We start from the raw sequence: 22,179 nt of genomic DNA on the forward strand, positions 1-22,179 counted from the left end.
CATCACTCGTTTTAAGTGAGAAAGGGTACAACGTTGCGTCAAAGTCACGCAAAGTTCATGCGTGGAATAAGAAGAGTGTATCATGGCCCGTCCGAAACCAAAGACCCGAGTGTACGTGTACGCGCTGATGCTCCTGAGCGTCGTTGGCGTCGTTGTGTGGATCAGTGTGTTTGCTTCGAGGTCCAGGTGTCCACACGGAAGTTTTTCCAAAGCAGCAGTTGCCGCAGACTCAGAGATATGTTCTCAAATTGGAAGGTGAGGTTTCAATTAATGCTCAGTTTAGTGGTGAAAGAAGAGAATCAAATTACTTTTAGATTAGACTTTCTCTGACTAAATGAAACATGCTTGAAATGTAAGAAAATGCTCGTGCTTTTCCCTGGAGAGAGAGAAAAAACGTTTTAAAGTCATCTCTGTTCTGTAGCATATAGACGTGTGTTATACATTGATTCAACACAGTGCATTTACTATTTGTCAGATACACAAGGGACATGTCGATTGAAGTATCAATATTAAATTTGGCTGCTGTATTTCCTTAACGCTATAGGCTATTTGTGCTCAATATTTTACAATGAAAAGCAAAAGATTATTTTTCACTTACAATAATAGAAGCGAAAGCAAAATAGACAATAGAAGTGGTTAATTATGTTCATGTCTGTAACACGGAAAAGTAACTGCACTGAAAAACTTGTAATAGGACTATTGTTTGCTTATTGCCACGGCCAGTCTTAAGTTTTGCTGTGTACTAGAGACATGCTGCAGAAAGGCGGCTCGGCGGTAGATGGCGCCATTGCTGCGCTTCTCTGCACCTCCCTTGTCAACCCGCAGAGCATGGGCATCGGAGGAGGGGCTATATTCACAGTGATGGACAGTTCAGGTAAGTTTTGGGCTATTTTCCCCCGTAGTGAAAGTATATGATATGTTTTCTCCTCCTTTTATAGGTAATGTAAAAATCATCTCCTCCAGGGAGAGTGTTCCACAGAAGCTCAAACCGGACCTGCTAAAAATTTGCCCTAAGAAATTCCGATTCCTATCAGGTATAATGCCCTGTACCCAAGACCCTGTGAAACGTGAACCACTTGTTCTGTGTATTAATGTGAGGGTGGAAAGGGGGTGGGGTGAGGAAGGATGGAAATGTTAGAAGTCCATGAGCGCCATTAGAATTTACATATGACTTCTTTTCTCTTAGGTCCTGAATTTATTGGGGTTCCAGGAGAAATCCGGGGTTATGAACTGGCTCACAAACTGTACGGGAAGCTGCCGTGGGCCACACTGTTCCAGCCAGCAATCAAACTCGCCAGGGAAGGGCTGCAGCTAACCCCAGTGACAGAAAAATATATCCCAGCCATCAACAAGAATTTTTCACTGTAGTATGACAATTATCTCTTGTCTTGTTTATTGCAACTGTTTGGTGAAAAATCAAAGGGAACAACTATTCTGCACTTTTAAAGTGCTGCCAACTTGGAGAAATAACCATTATTTAACATTAAGCCCTTTATAGAATGGGATGAGCCTCAATAAATATGTTGCTGTGATTGCACAGTACAGATATGGATAGACTTGGATCAGGTTTTCCACATATATATGTTTAATTTCTTATCTCTTTTATGTTTTCTAGTAAACTCTTTTCTGATGCAAATGGGAATCCACGGAAAACTGGTGATATTGTGAAATTTGAGAAACTGGCTGATACTTTAGAGCTGATTGCTAACCATGGTCCAGAGGCCTTTTACTCTGGGAAGATAGCGCAGGATCTAATCAGCGACATACAGGAGGCAGGTACTGGCACCTTTCTATCTGATACATTTAGCATTTCAGTTATGCACTGATCTGGTGAACTGTTCGTTTATAACATTTGGCTGAGCAAAGGCCAAGAACAGATATAACAGTCATACTACAATAATGTCATTTTTACACTGTGCACATTTATAATTTCTTAAATGTAGAGCTTTACAGTTTCATTGTAAAGGCAAAAGGAACATCACCCTTTCAAAAGGGTGATGATCAAATCAAATCAAATAAAGTTTGATTTGATTTGATTCAATAATTTAGATTTTACTTCAGTAATTTACTAATGAATGATGGTGTAAGCACAGTGTTTTCAGTTGTTTTTGCTCAGAACTTTTTGTCTTCTTTGACTCAGGGGGAACACTGACGCTGCAGGATTTAGCATCATTCAGGGCTTCACAAAGTGATCCATTGGTTTTTCCTTTTCAAGAATTTGAAGTGTACATCCCACCACCACCTGCTGGGGGTGCTATCCTCGCCCTGGTCCTCAACATCCTGAAAGGTTTGCATCAACACTTTCTCAGAATATGTGAACATGGCTTCAGTTACATAGTGTTAGAGCCTCATTAAAACTTGATGCCTTCACTTGTATACATGAACTGTTTACTTCAATGCTCAACTCACCCAAGCGCACAACAAAGCTGCATATGGTGTCAGTCTGCCAATGTTTAAGCTTCATATTTAAAAGGATGGGTTACGTAACATTGTTTTATTTGTTTAAAGGAAGAATTATGTTTGTTTTACAGGTTATAACTGGGATGCCAAATCCTTTAAACTAGAAGAAAAGACGTTGGCCTATCACCGATATATTGAGGCTTTTAAGTTTGTCAATGGACTTAAAAAACACATGCAAGATCCTAACACTTCAGACAAAGTATGTTATACAGATTAACAGTCCCCCCCACTATTATCGGCACCCCTTGGGAGTATTCCATGAAGGACCATTCCGTTAGTACTTATTTTTGACAATCCAGGTTTAATCCAAGTTTTTTATCCAAGTTTTTTGATGATTTAAGACTTTTCATAGTTCGTTGTGTACTCCCACGCACTAAAAGATTTTAGGATTACGATGGTGCAGCAAACATCAAGTGAGCACAAAAGAGCCTAAAATAACTGCCTATAGCCTATAATGCAGTATTTTATTATTGATCTCAAGCATGCACTTTAATATCATACACTCAAACACTTAATTGCTCTTTGGAATGAACTGTATTCATTTAAAATGTTTTAACACAAATAATATAGGTTTATGTTTTGTGGTGTGATCCTAGGAATTGAGGCTTAAACATCAAGCTTGAATGATTGTTTGTTTGATTCATTTCTTCCATGGAAGAACTAGTTTTCATTTCCAGAATTGCAGGATAAGCCTGGACTTGTTCAGAGATGCTGCATAAATACCCCTTTATAATGTTGTTGTTGTTGTTGTGGTAGAACTTTGGCAGCGTTTCATAGAGATTTTAGGCCACTGACACCATGGTCCTGTCCTGTAGTACAAGATTATTTTCTGTTTTGAATCACTTTAAAATGATTTGGGATTTTAAAAAATGACTAATATTTGTGCCATGAACGATGCTTTGTGTAACTTTTCTGGTCCAATTCTTTTTTCCATGGAGATGTTATTGCTTTGTCTGGAATATTTCACAGTATGATATTAAATCTTTCTATAATCATAGAGACCAAACCAGACTGGACCAGAAGTTGCAGATCAGATCTGCAGAAAAGCAGCCACACTCTCAGTCAAAATGCCTGTTTTTCTAGGTATTTTTGAGCTATAAACCACCTGTAATTGAATAAATGTAAGGTAGAGCTGTTTAATTTCATACTGTGGAACATTTCAGGCAGAGCAGTGACACCTCCATAGAAACAAGCAGGTGACGGACCGATAACCTAAAAGTTACATCGTGTACCTTTTGCAATAGCTTGCATAATGGTCTTTTGATAAGAGTTTCTCACTTGCTTACAACAGATTGCCAGAACATTTATTCAGGACAGTTTTGCGGATCACATCAGGACTTTGATCAGTGACAGGACTTTTGAAGACCAATACTACAACTTGACCTCCTATCTGGACTCTATGGGGACTACACACATGTCCGTCCTGGCCGAGGATGGGTCTGCGGTCTCTGTCACCAGCACCATCAACCACATGTCAGTACCTTCAATAATTTGTATTAATTTAAAATATATAATTGCTATAATTTATTTTTGTTTTAGAAATGTATTATTATTTTAGTAGTAACATAAAGTATCAGTTTTATGTTGTGGGATATTAATTTCAAAATTCACAAAATGCCTTAACAGTTATTTAACATTGAACTGATAAAATTGGTACTTGTTCTGACCGAGAACCTCAACCCTTTTCCCTCTTGTTCACATCAATAGTACATTCCTACACCACCCATTAATAAATGTATAGCTGAAGAGACAAACAATTTACTTCTTTAAACAGTGGTCACAGTGTTGTTACAGTCACAGAAATCCATAAAGATGGTCAGAGTCATATATAGGGCACAACATAATCATACAGTAAACCTTAACAAGTCCAACAGATGCTATTTGCATCTCAGGGAACATTTGATTCTTAAAGTGTTTGACCTGTATAGGAATTCTTTGTTGCAAAGGGTGTGCCATATCACTTACAGGCAGCCATTTCAAAATATATTTTTGCTGATATCATTCAAGAATGAGAATACAATTCATTTCTCCAAGTCTTCACTCTAAATTACATGAATGACTGGTAGACCAGGCCTGTTAAAAAGACCCAAGCTTATCATTACAATCTGCAAACAATCTGATTGAACATTATGTGTGGTCCATGTGGATATACCCAGTAATTACAGAGATCTTATACAAAAACATGTTAAAATTATGACACATATGATGAGTCATAAGGTGCACTATGTAACCTTTTGGCTGGTAGGCGCGCCACATGGTTGTTTCCATGAAAATGTTACTACTTTGTCTGGTTAGTTTATTGCCATACTGTAGAACAATTTCCATGGTGACAAGCAGGGGACACCACCAGGCCAAGTAACAAGTCAGATCTGTGGAGAGACAAGACAATAAAAAATGTTTAGCACAAAATGTTGATAAAATATTTCTGAAATGTTCAATTTTTAAATGCTCTCTTCCAGATTTGGCTCACAGATCCTCTCTACAAAAACTGGAATCATTCTCAATAATCAGATTGCAGATTTCTGTGGAACAACTGAAGAAATCCATGCAGGTAAGGCACTTTATCATAAACATTGTTAGAACTGTGAATAGTCAATTTGCTTCTATAAGACTACTTGGCGTAGTCTAGCGTTTCTTTTGTGGTTTGTGCTATTCAAAATCTTGCCTCTAATTGCAATTTTAGACATTTTCTTCTGTGCTCTATGTTTATTTTAATCATGCGTTGTCAGTCATGGCTTTGTTGCATTGTCAGGAGAGCACCCCCCCTCCTCTGCCTCACCCGCTGTGCTCAAGTCCCAATCAAGGACACTGGTAATTGGTGCGTCCGGAGGGAGCATGATCGTGACGGGTATAGCCTCGGTGCGTATCCTTAGTGCCCCCCAGTGTCTTGTAAAAAAAGCTGTCTGCACAAATGTCCGATATCATATCCATAAGACCATTGTGTAAACACTACTGTAATCCCTTTTCATTTAGACTCTCATGAATCGACTCTGGTTTGGAAAGAGCCTCAAGGATGCAGTAGCATCTCCAGTGGTTTTTGTCAACTCTGCTAATCAACCCATATTTGAGGGAGAATTTGATCAGGTAATAATTTTTTATCCTTTTTTATAAAATATTGTGTAGGTGAGATATACTTTATTTAGAATGTATAAGAAGACATATCTGACGCAAGCAATACTAATAACCACAACATTGTAGTAGTCACCTTGACCCTGTTCGGCAAAGTTTGCTTTTTAATCCATTGTGTTTTCTTTGGGACACTTTCAAGCACACATGATGTATCATTATCTTTTTCTTTTTAGTCTATTCTGCAGCTGAAAAAGAGTCAAAATCCTCCATTAATGTTGTATTTTTTTGTTCCCAGAAAATAATTAAAGGCTTAATTGCCTTTGGACACAAATATGATCCACAATATGTAAGGTTATTTAATGTGGTAAATGCTGTGGAGAAGGATGGTGACTGTATCTGTGCTGTGTCTGATGCCAGGAAAATGGGAAAAGCAGCTGGATACTAACTTTAATACCAAACTTGATTATTGTGAAAGACTCAAAGTTGTAACGAACACTTTGTGAAGTTATTAAAGTGAACTGCAAAAATGGTTTGAACAAGAATTTACACATCCGCTGTCCAACTGATGTGTGGCCTTTCATTTCTCACCTCAGACAACCATGGCTAATTCTTTTCAGATAATGACAGCCATCAGTACAGACTTGTTTAATGGTATGTGTCATATGATAATTGTTTGCCATTTTAATTATTTTGAAGCAGCATTTCCCATGAAACACAGATTAATCAATCCCAATGGAACTGTTAATTAATCTGCACCTTCTGTATAATTGATGAATATAGTGTAAATTGTTATAATGCACTTGTTGCTTTGATATGAAAATCTCTGGTGAGTCAGTCCTTGAAAGAAAACTTGAAATCTTCAAATTTGTTTTATGCAGAGATGGAAAATACTTAATACTCATAAGTACCTACAAATACATATATTACTGTATTTAAGTCAATTCTTGGGGTAATATAGTGTTAAGTAATATTAGGACTATAATATAGTATTATCATAATATTAAACCTAACCTAATCTAACATGCACTATACTGTACTCAACTGTGATGAGTCATTGTGATCTGGAGCATGCAGATGAAGCAAAAATAATCACATCAAGGAATGACTCAAACAGGAAGTATGAGTTTTTCTACAAACACATTTTCTGACTGCCATAGGTATCCAACTAGTGGATCATTTTTTTATTTGGCAAAGAAGATTAAGCCAAAATTATGTTGATCTACACTTTATTGTGTAGCCCAAACAATGCCAAATTACACTATGGGTATAATGCAAGTGCAGCTGTAGTGTAGCTCAAGCCTTTTTTTTTTTTGGTGGCCACATTAAAACTGATCACTTTCATATAGATATATAAAAGCATACAGTCAATCCCAGGTGACTTATACTAGTTTTACTGCCCTGCCCTATGATATTTGCACTCCAGGGGCATTAAATTGACACTTTGATATTTTAGGACTGTCTCATAACCAAATTTGAGGTTTGAGGGTAGCATCCATTGTAAACCTCATTCAAAATGGATCGTACTAGCTCACTTGGACTGCTGGTGGCCAATTTGCCAAGACACAAAATATGTTTTACATATTATGAAATTCATTTTAAATATCTTTGTATGCTTTCATATTTTATAAATTTTAGACATTGTAGCCAATTGTAAATACCATGTATATGTTCAGAATTTAATTTGTAAGGTTTTTTAATGCTGGAAGTCAAGTTGACCACTCCAAAACCACGTTGTGAAAGTTTGACCTTTGTGTTTATGCTTCAGCAGTTAGGTGTACAAACTGTGGCATTTCCCTAGAATAAAGCCTGTTCAAATATGAGTTCATAAAATATTCCCTCTTCACTTCAATACAACAGTTTATTGGCAGTTTGACGGTTAAAGACATTAACACACAGTACAGGAAGGAGAAAACATGGAACAGATTGAACCAGGGATGAAGGCTGACATGTTAACAATAGGAACATCTCACAGTTTCTGAAGCAGGAATGCCAGATTCAAAATGCCCTATATACTAAACATGTGTATGCATAATCACATTAGCCACATTCCCCATGAATTGGTAGCTAATTATTACATTACAATCACAGAGAAGGATCAAAGACAACAGTAAAATACAAATCATTACATGTGGACATTTAACACTTACAAACATATAGTAGAGACATTTCAACATGTACTATATAATATATCTGCTAAAGAGGGTCAGTGTCTAACATTCAAACATTTGGTCAGTTACTATCAAGAGGTATGTCCATTTAAGCTTATGTTATTGATTTGACAGAAAATATATTGAGTAAATATGGAAAATAATATATAAAAAAATAACAGTGCCTTAAAGTGCATTGCAGTGTATCGGTCAGTCTTAACTTATTTATTGTTTTATTAAGTGCTACAGAAATGGAACCAAGAAATTAACAGTCATGGCTGTGTCAGAAGTAACCCTGACCACCAAATTACAGCATTAATGATGTCAATGAAGAAATCGGCAGTAGGAAGAGCACGAGTGAGACTCAGAGGTGGAAATGTACATAATTTTACCCAAATATTATAATTATTATTGAAGTAGAAGTAAAAATATGTATTATATTAAATTTAATGTGAAATAGTTTTCATTTGGCAAAATTTACTACTTTCACTGCTGAGCCCACGATAGGCAGACAGACCCTGTGTATGATAAAACATACCCATTAAGAGATTTTCTTAGACTAGGAACAATTTGATCAAGAATATTGTAAACTAGTAGCCTACTTTAATCCTGATAACATTTTGTTTTTACTCAGAATGATACAAATACAATTTCTTGTAAAAATCAAATACTTTAGTAAAATTATAATTTCCACTTTTAAGACCCAATTAGTTTTAGTGATAAAAAAGTATTGAAGTATAGTTTGATAACTACAAGACTGAATAATTACAGATGTATATCAGCATTTAGGCATTTAAATACAAAACTGACCAGTGACATTACCCTTTGTTGTATCCTACTTGTTGTCTTCGAAGATTGCTTTGTTCACCTAAAGTGCACAAAATCTGAACAACAGCCATGTTTTGTGTCCTCATTTACATCAACACAAGGGCCACGCAGGTATTCACAAGTGGACATTTTGGGTGGGGGGGGCACGCCAAAAAGTCTTGACCTAGCAGTTTTGCCCACATCACGTGACTAGTCGGCCGTAGGGTCTGTTGAACTTGTGTCATAGCTTTTGTTGGGAGATTAACATAGAACACACAATGTGGAGCTAGACCCTAGCTGCCAACATTGGTCCCAGTCCTGGTATAGACTCCCAAAAAACCTGGTTCACTTCAGCTTTACCACCGCTGCCGGGATGCTACTCCTCTTGACCTTGGCGACCATTTGATCGAAAACATCTCTACTTTTCATCATCATTGATCGAGAGTCTTTGAAGATAAGTAAGCAAGCGGTGGAGAGAGAGAGAGAGCACGCCAGGTTATTTTACTCATCCTGCCCCCATCCAATGAAACCCAACTGTCTTTCCAAGAGCACCATCCACCAACACAGTGAGTCCTCCTATCATGTTATATGTGTCATAGATGTAGAGCTTGGGTCAGCCATTTTGGATTTTAACAAGGTATATGAGCACTGGTTGTTTGAGCGTGCTCTGAAGGTGACTTGTTTTTGAGTGGGCAAAGACAGATATAGCTAGAGTGCCACTGGATAATGCTGACATATGATATCTGAAAAATCACCTTTCACAATAGTGTAGGGTGAATTTTTTTGATAGCCGTTTTTCACCTAACCCCCATGACTCAAGCTCATCCTTATTCTCCATATCTTCATCCTGTTCAGCTTCCTCCTCCTCCTCTTCTTCATAATGACTAGGTTCCTCTATAGATGTCTCCAAGTGATAGCAGTAAGGTTGGCCCTCTGTGTATTCATAAATAGTGGGCAGGCTACTTTTGAGACTGCATCGCCGCCGTAGTGCCACCAGCAGAGGTTGTGGCATGGTAAAAATGTCCACATTGTTGCCCAGATCGATCCAAGCCAAACTGGAGAACTTCTTGGGATCTTTCAGCATTTCAGTGAGGTCTTTGAGTATGGCTATGGTTAAGCGGTTGCCATTCAAAGCTAGGGTGCTTAATTTGGGCATCAGTGCGAGAAGTGGAAGCAGAAACCTTAAGTTATCATCATGGAGTTCAGTGAAGCTAATGTCCACAGCTACAACACTGTCTCTGTTGTTTTGGAGGTAGAAGGCAACCTGGCGGACATCCCGAGTGGACAGGGGGATCCCAGACAGGTCAACCGTGTCGCTGGACAGTTTCTTCTGTAGGGTCGTCTTCAAGCTGTAACACACAAGAAAGAGAGATGCATTTCGGATCTATTGCATTGTCTGCCATTATCTAGGTGAAAACAATTTAAGCTCTTGGGTTGTGTTAACAATTTGCCTTTTTATTAAATAAAAAAAAATAGATCGCCATCTTTATCATTTTCATTGCGCCCCATCTTAAAACATGCATATTGAAAGTAGCTATTGAATGTCTTAACCTTAATTTTTCCAGAAAATTATAAGGCATATATATTTAGTATTAAGTTGCCTCTCTTGCCCACTCAACATTTTTCTTTCCATAGAAGAAACTTTTATGGATAAATTAACATTGTATTATCCCATTCTTATTTATTGAATTGATTCAGTATAAGTCAATAATCTTTCAGTGAGACTTGGTTAAGTGTTTTGTATGCATGATGTGACTATGAAAGCGGGGGTGACGGGGCTAACTTGGAGCGGAAGGCTGACCAAGTAGAAACTCAGGCAAGGGATTTGCCAGTGTAAACAGAGGAGCCAAAACATCCGAATGAGGCAGCAGCTTGAGCTTAGAGCTGGGAGGGACATGAGACAAGATCTGAAATGGCTCAAACTATGCATGACTTGTTTTCAGTATTGATTTTCATTTCAGTTAATGCATTACAGCCTTTTATTGAATGGTACTGGTGAAATGAAATAGTCCCATGGTCTGTCATGAAAGATTCTGCATTAGAAAATGCAGGGAAATAGTGACGATTTGTGCATAGCTTTAAAATTTGAGACTTTGTGGGGATATTACTTTGAACAATGATTGTGCTAATTTTTAGGCTATTGTTTTTGTATTTAGAGATCACCCAATTATCCACGTTGGTTGAAATTCTGCTGAAAATAACTCAGCACAGCTTAATCTTAATAGTCACACTCTGCAATGCATTTCTCAACACATTTTGCATGGTATATATATCTTGCTTGGTTAGGAATTTAGGGGTTGTAAGACCAGTATGTAGTCTATCGATGTTAGTAGAAAATCTACGAGGGTAGATCCCCAAGAAGGAATCCCAAATTGGAGATTTATTTATGTAGAGAGAAAAATAAGAGAAAGCTAGCTTGTGTGATTGCAGGGATGCTGACAACAGGGATAGATGGTTGAGGCAGGTCTCTAAAGACCAGAGTTAAATGTATTTAAAAACATTTTATAATACAATAAAAATGACCAAAATAATTTTTGAAAAAGTACAAAGGTTTAAAGGTGCATCGTGTAACTTTGTGATAGAGGGTCAGTCAAATTCTTTTCTTCATGGATATGTTATTGTTTTGTCTGACATTTTAAACAGTATGGTATTAACCCTTTCTATCTTCATGGAGAATCAGGCCAAGTTACAGGTCATATGTGTGGAGAGGCCACCCCACTCACAGTCAGAATGTCTGTTTTTCTAAGTTTCTAGGTTTTTTGAGCTATAAAAAACACCTGTAATTTAATAAATTTAAGGCAAAGCTGCTTAATGTCATACTGTGGAACATTCCAGGCAGAGCAATGACATATCCATAGAATCAAGCAGCTGGAAATACGCAGCCACTATAAGTTCAATATAAATTCAAATCAGCATGAACTGCAGATATAACACATGGCCACTTTATTCTCCACAACAGTCTACAGTCTTTATCCATTATTTACAGTTATACTGTGGCCTTTTGTATCCTGTCACTCTAGCACAACTAAAGTGTCTCGTCATAGTGTTGCTTCAGTGTCAGGGTAAATTATAATATCCTCGGGCACATGATGACTTACGGTGACATCTGCAGCATACCTGTCAGTGGTGCAGCCTTTAATGTGTTTTTAGGGTCGTGCTGGAAATGGAGAGAGCTTTTCTGATTTAGCCCCGAGCTGTATTTTACAGCCACTATTTAAAATAAAGTGAAGACACGATGCATTGGACTGTTTGGTTCAACAAGAAGCTTTTGCTCATCAACAGGTGCATATCCAGACTATAGATTAAAAGTTAATTGTGTAACTTTTTTGATGGAGTGCTCCAGGGTCTGTAAAATGCTTTTCTACATGGATATGTTATTGCTTTGTTTGGTATGTTAAACCTTTCTATCTTCATGGAGACCAAACCAGAACAAGTTACAGAGATCTGTGGAAAGGCAACCCCAATCACAGTCAGATTGCTTGTTTTTTTGTTTTTTGTTTTTTATTTTCAGGTATTTTTGAGTTATAAAATCACCTAAAATTTAATAAATATAAGGTAGAGCTATTTAATGTCATAGTGGAACAGCAATGACATCTCCAAGGAGAAAAGAATTTGATGGACCCTCTACCAGAAAAGTTACATACTGCACCTATAAAATGTGGAAAAATAAATTATTAAGTCAAATATTTTTAAGTAGACCTGAACGCTGTAGAATGTATCCAGTATACTACACATCACCTACTTAAATTTTTATTTATATATGAATTAATCTTCTAATTGGTTGTGGGAAGATGAAGTCTGAAATTTAACACTTGTGGAAAAACTTAAATAAATAATTACTTTGTTACAATTGTTCATTATTTATTTTACTTTTTTGTATTCACTGATTTAATATTCAATTTCAGATTCTTGACAGTTATTCAAGTATGGTATTATGACTTTATTTACCACCCTATACCAATTTATTCAATTGCGTCAGTGGTCTATAATGCATGTGTTTTGCTTTTCCAAAACATGACTAATGTCCATGAAATTTTAATGTACTAATGTATGCTAAAGTGCGATTACATTAGCTGCCTGCATCTTCATCCAAATCTCTGCTCTTATTGACCTCAGAGCCTTGTGTAAGACTAATCATCACTGGTCCAGTAATGGCTCCAACCTGGCAACCCTCCTCATGAGGTGAAAATGGATTTTGATCACACAACTCGCTGCTCTTCAGCTTAGCTCAGTCGGCTGAATCCAGGCATGAAAAAGGCATTCAAAGAGGAAGCAAACTCTATTTCTCTAACATTAATCTGATAGTCTCAGAAGGACAGCCAAATGTATCAAGACAAAAGTGGTTTAAAGAAGATCTAATGGATGAAAGGACAGCGCAGAGGGCAAAAAAAAAATCATTTTCAAATGGGAGAATATTTTAGTTTCTGAAAGAAGAGGCATCTGGACCTTATAAGTGAACAAAAAAATTTACAGTTGGAGGGTCCACCACTTTGTCTCCTATTATTACTTTTTGACTATAATGTTCCACAGTAGTAGAGAAAAATTAAAAAAATTAAATAAAATAAATAAATAAATAAATAAATACCAAAAAACTTGCTTGCTCACTACTATTTAGATAGAAAAATGTAATGCCATACTGTGGAACATTCCAAAGCAAATGTGGCAAATTATTTTATGCATATCAAAATGTAGCTAACTTTATTTGAACACATTCTCTGGAAGTTTAAGATTTATATATCAGTATCAGTCAAGGTTGTTGTAATCAGAAATATTGCACCTATAGCTCTAATGCCACATTTGCATTCACATAATCTATCACACAGCCATTAATAATATTACATAATTACATAATAAAGTAATCTATTAAAATCATGTTTAAATGCTAAAGGCACTTTTTTGCATTAAGATGGACTGCTGAGTAAATTTTAATGCAAAATGTATTAAAATTGACAGGTAACTTTTCACTGATTGCAAGTGTATGTGTAATTGGATTCTGAAAAATGTGGTCATTGATTTGCGTTGATGTGACAGAGGTTTTCATCCTTACATAGTGTCTTTTTTGATTCAAAGTACATTTTATTTCAAGATTATTATCCAGATGAGTCTAAATATATGCTGTGTGTGTTGAGTATTTGAAATTGCAATATGGCTCAACTACATTAAACGGCACCTCCTCTATATAGTGGCAGCTCATATCCCTCTGTTAATTTTGCCTGAGCTGTCCTCACCTCCCCCCGAGGCAATTACTCCACCGCTCACACCATTATTTTCTGCACAGTCATTTACACTCTAGCCCTGCTCTTAACTCTTTATTATGAGTTTGTTCTTCAACCACAACCACAGAAGAGCCATAGACATCCACAGAACCTTTTTCCTCATTGAATAATTTGCACTGACTTTGATGGACATTATAGCGGAGCATTATGAACATAGAAAAAGCTTTTATATTGTTTATCTGTACTTTTCTTAATAAAGTTGGAACAGCATTGTTTACTTTTGATATCAATTAAATAAACTGAAGTTTTATCAAATCGTGTCAGTAAGGTTTGCCTATAATATTTAATAAGCATGAGCTATCTAATGTTTATGTTTCCTTTTTTCTTTTGGTTCTGAAGCTGATTCAAACCAGAATGAGCCTCACATTTTGCGTTGCCATATTCTACAACTTAAACCAGTTGCAAATAAACATAAAATGGCTCTCTAAGATGTGAATACTGCTAGAACAACCTTTAGTAGTTGCAGCTCAATGATTGAATTCTGCAAGTTCTGAATTTTCAAATGAGGTCAGCCTTTTCCATGTATACTGAGAGCAGAACACTGTGTCCTCATATAGAGAAGGCACTAGCAACCTAGGAAAAGTTGTGTCTTTAAATTTATAGTCAATAACAGTGCATTGAAGAGTACGACTAGCCTATGGCCATGGGCTTATTATGACTTCAACTACCACTAACACTATATAATAGAAAACTGGGTGATGTTTCATTTTGTGAAAGGTAATTGATATGAAGTGAGAAGCGTGACGGCTAAAAAGATATGACCTTTTCACACAAAAGACCCCCAGCGAGCGCATAGGCAGCAAATCAGCTCCAACTTTTCAGGCAAGATGTAGCATTGTATTTTCTTGTCTTTTTCATTCAAAATCCTAAACAATGACTAGTCGGATAGATTGACAGAATTAGAGGAATTTCAGTATTTAACTCTCTTAGATCAGTTAATTGCATGGCTAACTTTCAATAATTTAATTGTTTTATAATTGTTTTGTTGCCATAGACGCCCTTGCTGACAGCGCTCACTGCATCCACGATATTAATAATCTTCTAAAGACTTTGATTTGAATGATTCATGTGACCCCTGCTGTCTCTGTCTCTCACCACCTTCAAGAAGCTACAGACATGACAAGAGGAAAGTGTTCTTGTGGCATTAGAATAAATTAAATAATAGAACAACCATTCATACAACTAGCACTTCTACCACAATTATAACATTTAAAACAGAGGCTGTATGAAAACTGAAATGAAATGCTATTCACATGTTGCTTAGTACCAACTATAGGCTGTGTATATAAATGAACATAGTTAAGGCACTAGCCTCTGAGTTCAAAATAGGAAGCTTGCATGCACAATCTGTTGGCTCCCACTGACCCTGGCTCTCATTGACATACACTGGAACATTGTCGATCTTTTCTCTATAACTGCTGCTGTGATCCTTGTCATTTTGGTCTTAAAATGTTTGTATTAACCCACTCTACATGATCCCTGTGTTTTTAGTTCACTAGAGCCCTATATGGAGCCTGGCTCCAAATTCGCTCCTGTAACTGCTAACATCATGAGCTTCATTTGAGTGGAGCCAAATGCTATGGGTGATGTCACACTCTCTTAGTCCACTTCTTTATACGGTCTTTGGTACTAGCATGCACATATACTTATTGCTTCCACCACTAATCTCTACAGTCTATACAAATCAATAGATCACCTTAATGCAATACGGCTGAAAATTCCAGGCAAAGCAGTAAAGTCTTCATGGAGGCAAGCAGGTGACCAGAAAATGTACATAGTCCACCTTTAAGCACTGGATAGCAGTAATACTATTTCCAAGTATAGAAGTATAAACTAATGTCTGTCAGTGTAACTCCATGACAGCTCCCCTTTTATGTGTCTTCCCTTCCCTCTGATTTTCTGCACTGATACCTTTAGCTGACTCATAATGAACCTGTCCCATCTCACTGTGTCTTTTTGTGTCTCCTTGACTAAGAGATTATTTTCATTTTGTAAAATTGAATGCATTATTCTCAGCATCTAGCCATCTGTGGAAGAAGCAATTGCGTAAAAACAGAGAGACGATAGCCTGCCTCTTTTCATAAGGAGGATTAGTACTTGCACACAGAGCTAATACAGTATTCACTCTTTCAATCTCTGGGAAATCTTTCGACACAAAGGATTAAGGAGGGGACGCAATTGTAATTTAGTATGATCCTTCTAAGATTTGGTTAATAAACTGAACAATTAAATTCTAAAAAGTTAGGACAGCATAGCTTATAAAATAATAACAACATTTTGTGGAATTAAATAATAATCACTTTGTCATTACAGCATCTAGTAACACAGTGTTTTTTGGCAAGTACTGAATAGCCTTCCTGATGCAATTGGATACATATATACTATGTCTAAAGTGTGGGTTGAGTGTCTTAACAATGGCCACAACATGTAGAAGCTTGGAAAGAGGGTGTCAAATCTCCAGTTGGTGGCTGAAAGTTGTGCCACTGCCACCCCAGCATCTAACTATTAAGTTGCAGTGTTTAACCATATTGTAGCGCTCTGCTACGCCAGACTATAGAGGGACAGAGGAGCTCATTCTCCAACTGGCTCTTACAGCTCCCTCAAACAGTGAGAGATACAGGACTATATTCATACCATACTGCATACAACTGTACAACAACTCACTCTTATGTAACAGATAACCCTATGTCCTGTCCTGTCATCATCATATCGTCTTCGCATTGTTTTTTTCCTTACCACCTCTTGTATATAGCTGATAAATATTTTTATCACTTTATTTCTATATATTATTTTATATTTATATATACATTTATATAATTACACCTTATTTGACACCAGTCTGTTGCTATTTTTGCTACTTATTTCTCTTTTGTTATTAAATATATTATGATGTGTGAGCTACTGTGTAAGTAATTTCCCTTGTGGATCAATAAAGTTTGTCTAAAAAAATTGTATAAAAATAAAATTAAAAAGAGAAAAAGCAGAAAAGTAAAAAAAAAAAAGGCAAAAAAAATAAAAAATAAATCTTAACTGGTAAAGGCATCCAAGCATCCAGCTTTTAAGAGATTTGATTGGCTGCTGTGGTCAGGTCAGCTTGTGGCCAGCTCTGTCCTGGTTCAGTGTCAACTACAAAGATGAAGACCTCTCTCTTTCTCCCCTCATCTCCACGTCCAGTCTGGAGCCAGCCCAGAGCCAGCCCAGAGCCCCAGATTTATGATTATTACATTAGTGACTGGAGGTCTGGACACAAGGGCTTACCACGCCTGGGATTTCCGTCGGGACATGCTCTGTCGCAGCCACTTGGAGTGAGGGGTCAGGTGGTAGATCAGCTGTCGGCAGATCTTATCCGACGACTTTATTGTGTCTGCGTCCTGGAGAAAGAGATTAGAAAAAATCTCAAAAGGGAAAGTAGCAATCCGATTTAACAAAACATGATATGGTATAAAAGTAGGAGAAAAAAATTAAAACCGTGAATCTAATGTTAAAATTGAGATGATAAACAGTTGATCATGGATATTTAGTCAATTTGCAAATAATGAAAGCATAAAAATATATCTCATATCTTGAAATACCAAGCTTGTTAGGCAATAATTCTTTTTTATCTAAGTAAAAGGGAGACAAATGTGTAACAATAGTGTATCTGTGCAACTGTATACCATCTCAAAGGAACTTTCAGTCAGGTATTGGTGAAAATCCCTTCTGTATAATCTTAAAAATATATCTGCTGATCCACTGTACAACTCAAATTATTTTATCAAAATATACATCAAAGTTCACACCTACATAATCTTACTTAAGCACAGGTGAGAATCAAGCTACAAATAGTGAAACAGTCAGAAACAATTGGGAAACAGTTTGAAATCTGTTGTGGATTTTTTAGTCCTGTAGTTATTACTTCCTATGCTTTGCACACTACTCCTGAACAAAACACAATTTCAATGTCTTACTGGAGCAAGAAAATCTAATCACATGCAGTGCTCATTGGTGAGGAAAACACAGGAAGTACACAGGGGGGATTCAGCCTTTGCCGGTAAACAATGGCCATATCTGTTCATTAGCTGCTTGTTATGTGGTGGCTCTGGTAGGCAGTGACTTTCATATGTAATGAGCACAAAACAAACACACTTTCTATTTTCTACTCCACTACCTTGGATTTTCTTGTTCCTGATGGCTGTCAGGTATAACAAAGATAGATAGGCATGGGTTAGTTAAAAATATTGTCCTGCGTTATTCATCAAGTTATTAGTAAAATAATTTCTTCATTATGGCTACTGTTAGTGCAGTGGGTTATCTGGAAGTGATGAAATTGTTTTAAAATTATACATGCTAAAAGTAAGAAACACTGATAAATGTGATGAGAGCTATGGTCTTAATATTATGCTTGATGTACTTGCTGTGTCAGAATGAGTGTTTTTAAATTCTTATGATGATGTCCCACTCCCAGATGGTGAGTCAGTCTTCTCTATTCGTTATCTAAATATAATTAAAAGGCAAATTCACAAATGCAAATCTGATTTATTTTAGAGACTAGACCCGAGTGAACAAAAACTGGGATATAGCAAAAGCAATTTTACCTGCCCATCAAGTTAAGAATTTTGATTAATTTATGATCACAAGTGATTACACTGTACCAGATAAACTCAGTATTGCGTATCATATTGTACATCTATTTAACATCATTTTAAGATGGCTTGAATGTATCTGACCTTTTTGGGGCATTGCATTTCTCTTGCCAGACTTAGCAGCAGTTCATGGGAGATGGGATCCACAAGATTGAGAAAAGCAGCATTTTTATACAAGATGTCATTCAAAGATGTTCCTTCTAGCCCTAGATCCTGCAACACACGAAACAGCATAATCAAAAAGAAGAAGTTATTAATAGCACGTACACAGAAACCTGTAGTGATTTTTACTTTTGGGGGGGGGGGTGCATTACTGCTGAGGAGGAAGATGTCCCAGCAGTGTCTTAGATGATGTGACTCAAAATGGAAAGATAAAAGAGATGTTTGATTTTAAATATTCATTAGTGGAGACTGCAGCTTTCATCTGCAGCAGGGAAGTCAGACCTGGAGGGAGTCAGAGGAGTGCTGTGTTGTGCTTTGAGAATCGCTCCTCCACCCTTAAAATGCAATAACATTTTCTACCAGCAAGAGCCTAATCTGGAGTAAAATCTTGATTCAAAATGTATTAATTCATCTTCTGTCTATTCCAGGTCTGATATCACAAAATTGATGGAAATTGAGGAGATGCACAATATGAAGCTACCCTGCATATGCAGATTTAAAAACATATTATATTCTTTGACTGTAACAAGAAAGAAATGTAAGACATTTTGAAGATTCAGTTTTGATTGAAGATAAAAACCCTCAAACATACCATCCTGTGCTCCATTGCTCCCAACCTCATTTACAACAGAAACCTAAGAGACAAATTGAATGCTACATTTGGGCTGACAATTGCTCAAGACCAGAGTGGAGTGAAGGCAAATGAAGCAGAGAGAGTCGTGAGAGATGTGTGACCTTTTGAGAGTGATTAGAGTCTGACAGCGAACACCACAGCTGTACTCCACAAGCTCATCAACACATCCTCCACTAACGAAGCAAACTGGAATGACAAGAGACTGAATAAACCCAATACAAGTTTAAGAGATGAGCAGAGACTACCTATAGACCATTCAGAAATTATAGTATGAGAAATGCCAACAGTAGTTCTATCTTATACAGTTTGGCGAGTCATTTCTAAGCCTGTGTACCACTGAACAAATGGGAAAAGTTTAAATCTGACTGTGTACATTTTGAGACCTGGCTTAGGCCTAGGAAATACTATAAGTAGGTTTGCCCTGTTTCGATGCAGATGTCTGATACTGGCTTTGATACGGTAAGATTTAAAATTTAAATTTAAAAGAAATATTGTTTCTACCCTGGTTAGACATATACATTGATGTAATAAGGTTATTTACTGTTGTAGTTGCCCCAGAAAGTAATGTTTGGGCTTTTATTTATACAAAGCTGTTTTGTAGTTGCCTGAAGGATATAACAGCTACACACATTTGGATCAGTTTCGTCTTTTTTTTTTTTATTTTAGTTTGAAGGGAAAAAAAATGCTGTCTTCAATCTTTGTATAGCTTCGGGTTAATATCGGATATTGGCAGATACTTCAGGCTGTAGTATCAAAATGGAAAAAGCTGGATCGCCACATCCCTAATCATCTGAAACTGATGATGGTGATGATTATGATTAGTCCAGGGAATATCTTGGAATCGAACAGAACTAGTTCTCCTGGTTTATTTAATTATAATTTAAATCCTTTTTCAATCTGGTGTACAAGACTTGTTTTAGATCCTGCTTACCTGTTATAGAACCAGACTCTAATGATATGGTCTTATACAACCCCCCCTAGTTTTAATGAGAAAAGCAGGCCTTGGGAGACATGACCTACAGTGGACCTCCATGACACACACAGGACATCTCCCAACCACCATCAGCATTGATTGTAATAGACAGCCTGAGTGGGAGGCTGCAGTACTGCACATTACTGGCTTCCCGTTCAAGAAGGGTAACAATAAACATGGTGTGAACCCAAGGCGGGGGCGACAGCTTCAACTCATCTGAGAGAAGAATAAAAATATCTTCTTCCATCAGTTCACATGCACAACATCAAGACTTGATTCTCACGAATATGGTTGTTACATTAGGGACACCTATATTCAGTAGTTTATATTAAATAACATTTAATGCTACAATACAGTACAATTTTGATGATGCCACAAGATAAACCCTTTGCTAGGTTTAGGAGTAGTCCAATTATGTTGTCAGGAGTTTGCACATTTTTCTCTGTTTTTGATACTTCAGCACTTTGGCTTTCAAAATAAACCTATACATTAAGCAAAATCCTCTAGTTAAGGTGGCTGCGCGACTGCCCGAGTAGGATTGAAAAGATGGGTCAAAAGTATTAATTTAAGGATATCAATAAAGTATTATAGTACTAATTAAACAATTAAATCCTTAAGTAATAATGCTCTTCTTAAAAAAAAAAAAAAAAAAAAGGTACTTGGTGTCAAGATATTGAGACTTGAATTAACTATTTGCATACCCACTCCAAGACTTATTCCTATCTAGGACACCAATTACGCTCCTGTTTAAAATTCAGTGAAAATAATCTCGCTCAGATCTTTCAGATATTGCACCTCTTTAATATCTCTGGTTTTAGATAAAACAGGTTTTTATTCAAAATGCTGCTCATTTGGAGAGATGTAGCTGTCATGGAGCTACCTAGTTTATGTGCTTGGTTTGATTAAGGAGGTCCAACTCTCTCTCTCTCTCTCTCTCTCTCTCTCTCTCTCTCTCCCTCATGTCAAGACTTACACAGTAATTACCAGTGGATTGCCAACAGCCAGGAGACAGCAAAAGGGTTAAGGGCGACAATACAAATGAGTTCTTACTGTTCTATTATTTCCAATGCTACATGTGTAACTTTGGTTGTGCATGAACGGATCACAGCTAAATGTCAAGAAGAATGTGGAACAGACTGAAACAGATTCACTTAAATTCACCACTCAAGACAGAGCAATGTATATCCTAAAGATATCCTAAAGCCAATTACTATTCAGTCAATCACTAACTTCTATGTCTGTACATAGGGCTTATAGAAAACCACAGGATATAGTAAACACTGAAAAAATATCCATACATAAGAGTTGAAATAATTCTAAATCCAGTTAAAATGTTAACAGGAGAACATCTGTGAAACTGCTCATTTAATTTTCTTTTCCTATAGCCAAACTGAAATCAGTGCGTGTCCTAAAGCAAGAGAGGCCAGGTTGAGATGCTTTGGACAGAGTTACAGTAAGCTGGTAGAAAACCAAAGAGATTTTTGATTTAGTGAAAGGGAACATTCATTTGAAATGAGATACTGCATTAACATTGCCTCTGTTGTTGTACTCAAAATACAGATGTTCTGGTAGGGTATAGACGTATGCAGGCATTTGCACAGTACCATATTCTCTCTGAAGATAGAAACACCAAAAATAGCCCTTTTGATGGGATATGTTAATGTTGAGATGGGATGTCTCTTGTCTCCAGATACAGGTATGAGCAGCATGGTATATCCACAAATAGGTCACCTCCAACAGCTTTGATTGCAGGGCTAAAAGGGGTTTTATTTTTAGAATGAATTCGTAGGATATAACAAATTTGTACAATATTGGGGCTGGGGTCATGATAAATACATCAGAAAAATACATTTGGGGCAGGGTACAAAGAGAGAGGACTGGGGTTAAAGGGGTGAACTGTATTTGGAAATAAGATCATGCCCACGTGTGGTTATTTTGAGTTACTCATTCAAATCAAATGTCAACACAGAGAGGACAAGGACAGCTTAGTGACTCAGAAATAACGCGTGACAGCTCCACTGCTCTGCCA

At 36.9% G+C, this 22,179-nt stretch overlaps 3 protein-coding genes across 4 annotated transcripts in view; 2 read left to right on the forward strand and 1 right to left on the reverse strand.

Annotated features, from left to right (window-relative positions):
* Window positions 1–19,024, forward strand: ggt5a (gamma-glutamyltransferase 5a). Of its 2 annotated transcripts, none has more exons than XM_020928276.2 (12): window positions 1–255; window positions 747–874; window positions 939–1,034; window positions 1,187–1,367; window positions 1,616–1,776; window positions 2,141–2,287; window positions 2,532–2,659; window positions 3,752–3,933; window positions 4,920–5,011; window positions 5,213–5,319; window positions 5,434–5,544; window positions 18,972–19,024. In XM_020928276.2, the coding sequence occupies exons 1-12, from the start codon at window positions 83–85 to the stop codon at window positions 18,975–18,977; spliced, it is 1,512 nt and encodes a 503-aa protein (XP_020783935.1). In that variant the 5' UTR covers window positions 1–82; the 3' UTR covers window positions 18,978–19,024. The 2 variants fall into 2 exon arrangements, with proteins under 2 accessions (XP_020783935.1, XP_020783933.1); XM_020928274.2 differs by lacking the exon at window positions 18,972–19,024 and adding an exon at window positions 5,825–6,058.
* lrrc75ba (leucine rich repeat containing 75Ba) overlaps window positions 7,369–22,179 on the reverse strand; it is an 18,798-nt gene continuing 3,987 nt past the window's right edge. Inside the window, exons 4-6 of the mRNA XM_020928278.2 lie at window positions 18,466–18,594; window positions 17,018–17,130; window positions 7,369–9,832 (exon numbers count right to left, since the gene is read on the reverse strand). Of these exons, the coding sequence (XP_020783937.1) occupies window positions 9,235–9,832; window positions 17,018–17,130; window positions 18,466–18,594 (840 nt within the window). The 3' untranslated portion in view covers window positions 7,369–9,234. The remainder of the gene's footprint in view (window positions 9,833–17,017; window positions 17,131–18,465; window positions 18,595–22,179) is intronic.
* ggt1a (gamma-glutamyltransferase 1a) overlaps window positions 19,442–22,179 on the forward strand; it is a 13,000-nt gene continuing 10,262 nt past the window's right edge. The window contains exon 1 of the mRNA XM_020928375.2: window positions 19,442–19,636. The gene's annotated coding sequence lies outside the window, so the exon portion shown is untranslated. The remainder of the gene's footprint in view (window positions 19,637–22,179) is intronic.

This window comes from Boleophthalmus pectinirostris, unplaced genomic scaffold (assembly GCF_026225935.1).
Source record: "Boleophthalmus pectinirostris isolate CB_2022bp ecotype Guang Dong unplaced genomic scaffold, ASM2622593v1 HiC_scaffold_4, whole genome shotgun sequence".
Lineage (NCBI taxonomy): Eukaryota > Metazoa > Chordata > Actinopteri > Gobiiformes > Gobiidae > Boleophthalmus > Boleophthalmus pectinirostris.